Below are 11,109 nucleotides of genomic sequence, written 5' to 3'. Positions count from 1 at the left end.
CGGGACACACACCTACTCCGGGACACACACCTACTCCGGGACACTCTCCTACTCCGGGACACTCTCCTACTCCGGGACACACTCCTACTCCGGGACACTCTCCTACTCCGGGACACTCTCCTACTCCGGGACACTCTCCTACTCCGGGACACACACCTACTCCGGGACACTCTCCTACTCCGGGACACTCTCCTACTCCGGGACACACTCCTACTCCGGGACACTCTCCTACTCCGGGACACACTCCTACTCCGGGACACTCTCCTACTCCGGGACACACTCCTACTCCGGGACACTCTCCTACTCCGGGACACTCTCCTACCCCGGGACACTCTCCTACTCCGGGACACACTCCTACTCCGGGACACACTCCTACTCCGGGACACTCTCCTACTCCGGGACACTCTCCTACTCCGGGACACTCTCCTACTCGGGGACACTCTCCTACTCCGGGACACTCTCCTACTCCGGGACACACTCCTACTCCGGGACACACTCCTACTCCGGGACACTCTCCTACTCCGGGACACTCTCCTACTCCGGGACACTCTCCTACTCCGGGACACTCTCCTACTCCGGGACACACTCCTACTCCGGGACACTCTCCTACTCCGGGAGACAGTCCTACTCCGGGAGACTCTCCTACTCCGGGACACTCTCCTACTCCGGGACGCACTCCTACTCCGGGACGCTCTCCTACTCCGGGACACACTCCTACTCCGGGACACTCTCCTACTCCGGGACACTCTCCTACTCCGGGACACACACCTACTCCGGGACAGTCTCCTATGTAAGGGGTGGTGTAATTTTTAAATCATTAACTGTTGTAGTAAGCACATAGTAAGTACAAAGCCACCATTTTAGTCCTTTCTACCCTGTAGTAAGCACCAGCAGATACTCCCCTAGATTTTCATGAATGGAACAATGGAAACAGCTTTCCTCGTGGCTGAGGGACTGCCCACAACCCATGGCTGTACATCATCATCCATATAAGGGAGAACGGTGAACTCAAACACTGATTGGCTGGGTGATGAACCAAATAATCTCATCCATCAGGGAGGACAGTGGGGAACTTTGACACCCATTGGCTGAGACAGTAGAAGGCCCAGCCCATTACTACATGTATATAATGCGCGGGGATTACAATCTGTGTGTGTGCCTCGTGGGAAGCCATTGAGGTAACACCCGGTTCTGCAGAACTGAATACATAGTTTTGGACGAACTCCTCCGTGTCTTTGTTCTTGGGAAGGGAAGCAGAGTGCCTGATGGGGGGTCGCAGAGGTCCCTATCTTGCACAATTGGGGGCTCGTCCGGGATGCAATAATTATTGCCGGGGCTCTCTCTTCGGCTCGTGGATCAAGTCTGATACAAAAAGACGCGTCTGGTATATATTTATACTGCTCACTGGATCGGCTTGGTCCGTCAGCCGTCGGCCAAGAGAGTGACCCGGCTCATTAAAAATAATTTTGAATCCTGGAAAAGGAACACACGGACGAGTGCTGGGACGACTGGTTAGTGACTATACGCGGGGTACACACATTTAAACAGGCCAGACAACTCCGTGCACGGATCAAGGTAAGAGATTTTTTTTGTTCTTCCTTGTTGGCCACGTGGTTTTGACGGTCATCTGTGAAAACGCTTTAGGCGTTTAAGACCAGGACCGAAGATAAGCCACAGGAAATTGTGGTTTTGACGGTCATCTGTGAAAACGTTTTAGGCGTTTAAGACCAGGACCGAAGATAGACCATGGGAAATCAGACTTCTGAATTTATTAAGGAGAAGTCAGGGAAGATTGCAAATGGGAAAGAAATACCCCCCGATAGTCCATTAGGTAGGAAGTTAAGTCTATGGACGGACAGTAGTAGGACAAGGGACTTAAAGAAAGAGACCATGATAAAATATTGTTGTTTTATATGGACCAAGGAACCTATCCGCGCCCCCTCGGTAGTTTGGCCCGAATATGGATCTGATGAAGACTGGGTGTGTCAAATCCTAAATGTATATGTTAACAGAAAACAACCGTTTGACCCAGAAGAGAGCAAATACGCCGCCGCCTGGCTGGCAGGCGATAGTGAGGGTCCCACGCGTCTCTATCCTCTGATTCCCCAAACAGAGCCGAGGAAGCCCCAGAAGCCTTGGGACGTCCTCACCGACGGTTTGCCACCGTCTGCCCCGCCCCCGTATATACCACCCGCGCACGACCAGGCGCACGACCAGGCGCACGACCAGGCGCACGACCAGGCGTCCAGCGCGGACCTCCCTCCTGCGATGGATAAGTCCGATTCCCAGCAGGCTATGACCAGTGAGGCAGGGACTGCTGGGGGGAGCACAGGAGGGGGCGCAGAACCCACCCCAGGCACTAGGAAATCGGTCCGACTCGAGATGCGGAGGGGCCGAGAAGAGGGATTGAGAGCTGGGAGGAGTGACAATATTGAACAGCTGAACCCCTTACGAGAGGTGCCGTTTGGGAATGAACGGACTGGGTTCGTAGTACAACCTTTAAATTCTGGGGATATCCGGCAACTCCGTAACGAACTACCCCGTCTATTGGACGACCCCATCAGTGTGGGAATACAACTGGACCAATTTCTGGGGCCCAGTATATACACATGGGCCGAATTACAGGCCATGATGAGAATATTATTTAATTACGATGAAATTGTTATGATCCGGAATAGTGCAATGGCCATTTGGGATAAGGAGCATCAGGGAGGCCCTCAGCGTGGAGAGCAGAAGTACCCCTTAGAGGACCCCCGGTGGGATCATAACGACGCGGGGGGACGGGCCAATATGACAGATCTCAGAAGCCTTATAATCAGGGGAATCAAAACCTGCGTGCCTAAACAGCGGAATTTAGCGAAAGCATTCGAAGTTGGACAGAAAAAGGATGAATCCCCGAGTGAGTTTTTAGACCGTTTGCGGGAGTCCATGCGAAAGTATTCAGGTTTAGACCCCGATGGGGAAATAGGCAAGGGCTTGCTTAAGGTGCACTTTGTGACTAAATCATGGCCTGACATTCAGAAGAAAATACAGAAAATAGAGGAATGGGCTGAAAAAGACGTTGCGGAATTATTGCGGGAAGCACAGAAGGTGTACGTTCAGAGGGATGTAGTAAGGGAGAAACAGAAGACAAAAATGATGGTGGCAGCCGTACGGGAAGCTTGTAAATCCACCGGAATGGGGGAGGGAGGTTATGGGGTGGAAAGAGGAAGGTCGAGGGAAAGTCGGAGAGGGAGAGGAGCGAGACGGGGCAGAGGTGAGAGAGGAGGATCTTATGGATTTGAGCGGCCTCCAATGGCTGGATGTTACCATTGCGGGAAACTGGGACACTTCAAAAGGGATTGTCCCGAGTTTAAAAGGGAGCGAGAAGGGATGTATGAAATGGAGCGTGAACAAATGGATTAGGGAAGTCAGGGGAGGATCGGAACACTGGCCTACCAAGAACCCCTGGTAAATTTACAGGTGGGCCCATTTAGACAAGATGTTACCTTCTTAGTTGACACAGGCGCCGGCAGGTCCTCAATCCCCCTCCATCCTAGGGGGGTTGGCTTCCAAGCTAAAACATTAAACATTTCAGGAGTTAAGGGTGGGGTTTTTAGTGCGAAAATATTCAAACCACAACCCTTACGGCTGGAGGAGGAGGAGCTCCAGGTGGAACTCCTTCACCTCCCCCATCTTCCCTATGGGTTGTTGGGACGGGATTTGATAGTCCGTTTCGGATTACGAATAGAAGTGGGAGAAGAGGATGAATTAGCCGTTACCATGTCATACCTTAGTGAGTCCCGATTGACAGAGATAGACCCTAGGGTTTGGGTCGTCAAAGGGAACCGGGGGGGGCTCGCAATTCGACCTGTGGAGGTAAAATTAAAGCCCCAGAGCCCCGACGTCAGAGTGCGCCAATACCCCATCTCTTGGGAAGGGAGGCAGGGCCTGAAGACAGTTATGGAAGACCTAATAAAAGATGGTTTGGTAGAGCCCTGTATGTCACGATACAATTCCCCCATCCTGCCGGTCCGGAAGTCGGACGGGAGCTACCGAATGGTCCAAGACCTAAGGGAAATAAATAAAATTGTCCAAGTACGGCACCCTGTGGTACCGAACCCATACACTATTCTGGGGCGAATACCCCCGGACCACGGCTGGTTTAGTGTTATAGACTTAAAGGATGCCTTCTGGGCGTGCCCCCTGGACAAGGACAGTAGGGATTTTTTTGCTTTTGAATGGGAGGATCCTGATACTGGCAGAAAACAGCAGTACAGGTGGACAGTGCTCCCCCAAGGATTCACTGAGTCCCCGACTCTGTTCGGGCAGATTCTGGAACAATTATTGGAGGGACTAACCTTGTCCCCGGCCCTTAAGCTTATACAATACGTGGACGATCTCCTATTATCCGGACCCACGGAGGAGGACGTCCTACTTGGGACTAATGCCCTCTTAAATTACCTAGCTGAGAAGGGGTTAAGAGTGAGTCAGAAGAAGCTCCAATATGTCGAGAAAGAGGTTAAGTACCTGGGACACTTGATAAGCCAGGGACAGAAACGAATAAGTCCGGAAAGAGTGCGGGCAATAATCGAACTAGGCCTCCCAATGACTAAGAGGGAATTACGGAGGTTCTTGGGACTCTTAGGCTATTGTCGGTTATGGATAGATGACTATGCCCCCCTTACTAAAGACTTGTACCTAAAACTCATCGAGGAGGCACCCAATAGAATAAAATGGGAGGATGAGGAGAAAAAGTTAATTGGAATTCTAAAAGAAAAATTGATGACCGCGCCTGTTTTAAGCTTGCCGGATTTTAGTAAGACATTTCGTCTCTTTGTAAACTCCAGGAAGGGAACCGCTCTTGGAGTATTGACCCAGGATTGGGGGGGAAAAAGGAAGCCCGTGGCTTTCCTGTCAAGAATTCTGGATCCAGTCTCCCGAGGGTGGCCGGAGTGTGTCCAAGCTGTGGCAGCCACGGCAAAGCTGGTAGAGGAAAGCAGGAAGTTGACTTTCGGGGCCCCCTTGACAGTCATTACACCCCACCAGGTTAGAACTATCCTGAATCAGAAGGCTGGAAGGTGGCTGACTGATTCGAGAATTCTGAAATATGAAGCCATACTGTTAGACCGAGAGGACCTCCGAATAGAAGTCGGGGGCTGCCAGAACCCGGCGGACTTCCTTTGGAAAGGGGAAGGGGAGGAGGAACTGGAACATTGCTGTTCAGACATAATAGAGTACCAGAGTAAAGTGAGGGAAGATCTGAGGGACACCCCCTTACATGCAGGAAGGCGGTGGTACATTGACGGGTCCTCTCGGGTGATAGATGGGAAAAGACACAACGGTTATGCAGTCATTAGTGAGACTGGTTGGGAATTAGTGGAAAGTGGACGGCTACCGAATGCCTGGTCCGCACAAACATGCGAATTGTACGCCTTGCACCGGGCTTTGAGGAATTTAAAGGGAATAGCCGGGACGATATACACTGACTCTAAGTATGCCTTTGGGGTAGTACACACCTTTGGGAAGATCTGGAAGGAAAGGGGAATGATAAATAGTAGAGGAAAGGAGTTGGTCCACGAGGAACTGGTAGCCATGATCTTGGAGGATTTGTTGCTGCCACAAGAGATTGCTGTAGTGCATGTGAAAGGGCACCAGAAAGACGATAAAATAGAGACCCTGGGGAACCAATTGGCAGATGAACAGGCAAAATTGGCCGGGATGGGGAAGGAAGTAATAAACTGCCTGGTAAGGATTCCCCAGATATCTGAAATTACCGAAGTGCCCACGTTCACTCACAAAGAAGAAACTCTTCTTGCGTCTCTGGGGGGGTACAAAGGATAGGGAAGGGAAGTGGACCTTACCCGATGGCCGCCAGCTACTGAATCGACCGTTGACGCGGGACATTATTGCCCGTCTACACCAAGGGGGTCACTGGGGCGCCCAGGCACTGTGTGATGCCTTCCTGCGCCAATATGCCCACCCTGGTCTGTACACAGTAGCCAAGCAGGTCACGGGAGATTGCATAACGTGCCGAAAGATTAACAAAAGGGGGCTGCGGAAGCACGCAAGGCAAGGGGGTAGGAGTCCGGCCTATAGGCCGTTTGAGTATGTCCAGGTAGATTACACTGAGCTCCCCCCCATAGGTCGCCTGAAGTATCTATTAGTAATAGTAGATCACCTGACAGGATGGGTGGAAGCTTTCCCCACTGCCACGGCAACAGCAACCCAGGTTAGCAAAATTCTACTCGAACAAATCATCCCACGGTTTGGGCTACCCCGCGCTATTGACTCTGACCAGGGGAGCCACTTCACCTCGACTGTCCTCCAGAATATAGTGCAAGCAATGGGGATTGACTGGGATTTGCACACCCCCTGGCACCCCCCCTCCTCGGGCAAGGTCGAAAGAATGAACCAGACCATCAAAAAGCAGCTAACCAAACTCACTAGTGAAATCGGCCTGCCTTGGACCAAATGCCTACCCCTTGCCCTATTGCAAATTCGCACCCAGCCAAGGCGGGATTTGGGCGTCTCCCCTTTCGAAATGCTGTTTGGCCTCCCATTCCATGGGCCGAAGGGGGAACCCCCTGTATTCGAGTCTCGGGACATGTTTGTGCAAAAATATGTGGTGGCTCTGGGGTCTGCTCTATCTCGTTTACGCCAACAGGGACTTTTGGCACAGACGCCGCCCCTCGAGTTCGCGGTGCACACCATCAAGCCGGGTCAGTGGGTCCTGATTAAAAGCTGGAAGCAACGCACCCTCGAACCAACTTGGGACGGTCCCTTCCTAGTACTTTTGACGACCGAAACGGCTGTCCGTACGGCCGAAAAGGGCTGGACACATTACACTCGAGTCAAGGGACCAGTGCCACAACCGACGGAGGACGAACAAACCTCTCTGACAGAGGCATCTAAGGAACAGAGACCCTGAGAACAGACTAGTCGGACTTTGGCGAATCTAAAGGAACTGTGCCCTCTGGCTAAAGGTGTCGCGACAAAATGCGGTCAATCATATTGTTAACTTGCTTTGTCATTATCCTTGGGCTGGGTCATAGTGCGCGTGTTACCCAATTTGGCCTCCGGAAAAAACAGGCAGAGGACCGTCAGTGGTTCTCCATCTCCGTGCTTGCCAACAAGCCAACACAGACATTTAGCTTAGACCTATGTGGGTTGGTGCCCTGCAGGACTAAAAGTGAACTGAATCAAACTAAACGGAACCTAGAGAGAGAAAGGAGATTCCAGGGTCAGGCGTTAGTATTACAATTGCATGGTAGGGAAGGCATACATAGGCCTCCAGCCCCTGGGGTCCAGGCTATGGTGTCAGTTGTCCGTGATCCCATTACCCCTGGACAAGATTGTGGGCGGAATCAGTGCAATCCGCTCTACCTGACCATAAAGAACTTGGGAGATAATGGGGCGAGCCTTAATGGAACAATCCTGGGTATTAGAGTTGGGGGCCATACAGGACAGGAGGGAGTGCAGCTGTGCTGCACGTATATCACGGTCATTGAAGCTGAGTCTGGGGGCTCATCCACCACCGACGAGCAGGGTAAAATTAGAATAATTGAGGTGACGGATTTGGAAAAGACCTTTGAAATAGAAACGGGATACGGGGAGGCGAATGCCTGGATGGAATGGGTCAAATATACTGTGAGGAGCATGAAAAAGAGTGATTGCTACGCATGCACGGGTGCCCGCCCTAACCCTCAGGTGGTCCCGTTCCCGCTGGGATGGGAGAAACACCCACGAGCCTTGGACTGCATGATAATGCTGTACCAGGACCGAGAGGCCTGGAACGACCCCACTTGTCGACCCTTAAGTTTGAAGTTTCCCCCCGTCAGGTCTGAGGGAGCGCCCCGCCCGCCATCATTCTCAGGGGTAACGGGTATGCACCAGGCCTGTGTCTCTCGGGCGGGACTACAGTGGGACGACGATGTGGGGACATTTGACAAGTGCAGCGGATCAATTCGGCTGGTCAACGAAACTACCGGGGGGGGGAATTACTCCCACATTCATGTGCCTAGGGCAGACCTCTGGTGGTACTGTGGTGGGAGGATTCTGCGACAGACCCTGCCCCGAAAATGGACGGGCACTTGTGCAATCGTTCAATTGGCCATCCCATTCACCCTGGCATTCGAAAAACAAGAGCAACCCCGTTTCAGTGGAAGAACTGAGAGAGCTTTGGAGACCTCTTTCGATGATAACATATATTTAGACGCCATAGGGGTCCCCAGGGGTGTTCCTGACGAGTACAAGGCTAGGAACCAGATAGCGGCGGGTTTTGAGTCGTCACTGTTCTGGTGGGTTACCATCAATAAGAACGTGGATTGGATTAATTATATTTACTACAATCAGCAGAGGTTCATTAATTATACCCGTGATGCAGTAAAAGGAATAGCAGAACAACTGGACGCCACTAGTCGGATGACGTGGGAAAATAGGTTGGCCTTAGACATGATGTTGGCAGAGAAGGGGGGTGTTTGTGTCATGATAGGCACTCAGTGCTGCACTTTCATCCCCAACAACACAGCCCCTGATGGGTCCATCACCCGCGCCCTGGATGGACTCACCACATTGGCGGACGAACTCGCCGAAAACTCGGGTATCGACTCTGGCCTCACGGGTTGGTTGGAAGTTTGGTTCGGTAAATGGACAGGGGTGGTCGTTCCCTTTCTTGTCTCATGTATAGTGGTGGCAGGGGTACTCACTGCCCTTGGGTGTTGTGTTATTCCCTGCGTCAGGGGATTAACTCAACGACTGATCGAAACCGCCCTTACTAAGAGGGACGTTCCCTATGGGCAGGTTGAACGAATGAATCTCGAGATGGAACAACGTGAATCCCTCTTGGGCGGGGGTGGTATTAGAGATGGGCAGTTTGATGAACAAGCTCGGGAGTTATTAAACGCCCTGGAGAGGAAACTCCCAGTTTAAAAATTACAAACCGTAAGAAAAGACACGGGGGATTTGTAAGGGGTGGTGTAATTTTTAAATCATTAACTGTTGTAGTAAGCACATAGTAAGTACAAAGCCACCATTTTAGTCCTTTCTACCCTGTAGTAAGCACCAGCAGATACTCCCCTAGATTTTCATGAATGGAACAATGGAAACAGCTTTCCTCGTGGCTGAGGGACTGCCCACAACCCATGGCTGTACATCATCATCCATATAAGGGAGAACGGTGAACTCAAACACTGATTGGCTGGGTGATGAACCAAATAATCTCATCCATCAGGGAGGACAGTGGGGAACTTTGACACCCATTGGCTGAGACAGTAGAAGGCCCAGCCCATTACTACATGTATATAATGCGCGGGGATTACAATCTGTGTGTGTGCCTCGTGGGAAGCCATTGAGGTAACACCCGGTTCTGCAGAACTGAATACATAGTTTTGGACGAACTCCTCCGTGTCTTTGTTCTTGGGAAGGGAAGCAGAGTGCCTGATGGGGGGTCGCAGAGGTCCCTATCTTGCACACCTACTCCCGGACACACTCCTACTCCGGGACACACTCCTACTCCCGGACACACTCCTACTCCGGGACACACTCCTACTCCGGGACACACTCCTACTCCCGGACACACTCCTACTCCGGGACACACTCCTACTCCCGGACACACTCCTACTCCCGGACACACTCCTACTCCGGGACACACTCCTACTCCCGGACACACTCCTACTCCGGGACACACTCCTACTCCCGGACACACTCCTACTCCGGGACACACTCCTACTCCGGGACACTCTCCTACTCCGGGACACTCTCCTACTCCGGGACACACTCCTACTCCGGGACACACTCCTACTCCGGGACACTCTCCTACTCCGGGACACTCTCCTACTCCGGGACACACACCTACTCCGGGACACACACCTACTCCGGGACAGTCTCCTACTCCCGGACACACTCCTACTCCGGGACACACTCCTACTCCGGGAGACAGTCCTACTCCGGGACACTCTCCTACTCCGGGACACTCTCCTACTCCGGGACGCTCTCCTACTCCGGGACACACTCCTACTCCGGGACGCTCTCCTACTCCGGGACACACTCCTACTCCGGGACGCTCTCCTACTCCGGGACGCACTCCTACTCCGGGACACACTCCTACTCCGGGACACTCTCCTACTCCGGGACACACTCCTACTCCGGGACGCTCTCCTACTCCGGGAGACTCTCCTACTCCGGGACACTCTCCTACTCCGGGACACACTCCTACTCCGGGACGCTCTCCTACTCCGGGACACACACCTACTCCGGGACGCTCTCCTACTCCGGGACGCTCTCCTACTCCGGGACACTCTCCTACTCCGGGACACACTCCTACTCCGGGACACACTCCTACTCCGGGACACTCTCCTACTCCGGGGCGCTCTCCTACTCCGGGACACACTCCTACTCCGGGACGGTCTCCTACTCCGGGACACACTCCTACTCCGGGACACACTCCTACTCCGGGACAGTCTCCTACTCCGGGACACACTCCTACTCCGGGACGGTCTCCTACTCCGGGACACACTCCTACTCCGGGACACACTCCTACTCCGGGACAGTCTCCTACTCCGGGACACACTCCTACTCCGGGACACACTCCTACTCCGGGACACACTCCTACTCCGGGACACACTCCTACTCCGGGACACTCTCCTACTCCGGGACACACTCCTACTCGGGGACACTCTCCTACTCGGGGACACACTCCTACTCCGGGACACTCTCCTACTCGGGGACACACTCCTACTCCGGGACAGTCTCCTACTCCGGGACACACTCCTACTCCGGGACACACTCCTACTCCGGGACACACTCCTACTCCGGGACACTCTCCTACTCCGGGACACACTCCTACTCGGGGACACTCTCCTACTCCGGGACACACTCCTACTCCGGGACGCTCTCCTACTCCGGGACGCTCTCCTACTCCGGGACGCACTCCTACTCCGGGACGCACTCCTACTCCGGGACACACTCCTACTCCGGGACGCACACCTACTCCGGGACGCTCTCCTACTCCGGGACACTCTCCTACTCCGGGACGCACACCTACTCCGGGACGCTCTCCTACTCCGGGACGCTCTCCTACTCCGGGACGCTCTCCTACTCCGGGACGCACACCTACTCCGGGACGCTCTC

At 53.3% G+C, this 11,109-nt stretch overlaps 1 protein-coding gene across 1 annotated transcript; it reads left to right on the top strand.

Moving 5' to 3' along the window:
• The first annotated feature begins 795 nt into the window (after positions 1 to 795).
• Positions 796 to 9,377, top strand: LOC148141838 (uncharacterized). The gene is made up of 2 exons (XM_087977126.1): positions 796 to 1,575; positions 6,647 to 9,377. Exon 2 carries the CDS (start codon positions 6,979 to 6,981, stop codon positions 8,908 to 8,910), a length of 1,932 nt encoding a protein of 643 aa, XP_087833252.1. The 5' UTR covers positions 796 to 1,575; positions 6,647 to 6,978; the 3' UTR covers positions 8,911 to 9,377.
• Positions 9,378 to 11,109: the final 1,732 nt, after the last annotated feature.

This window comes from Chiloscyllium plagiosum, unplaced genomic scaffold (assembly GCF_037043375.1).
Source record: "Chiloscyllium plagiosum isolate Xiang-an unplaced genomic scaffold, Cpla_swu_hap1 HiC_scaffold_31, whole genome shotgun sequence".
NCBI classification, from domain to species: Eukaryota; Metazoa; Chordata; class Chondrichthyes; order Orectolobiformes; family Hemiscylliidae; genus Chiloscyllium; species Chiloscyllium plagiosum.
This window is presented reverse-complemented; position numbering and strand designations above follow the sequence as displayed.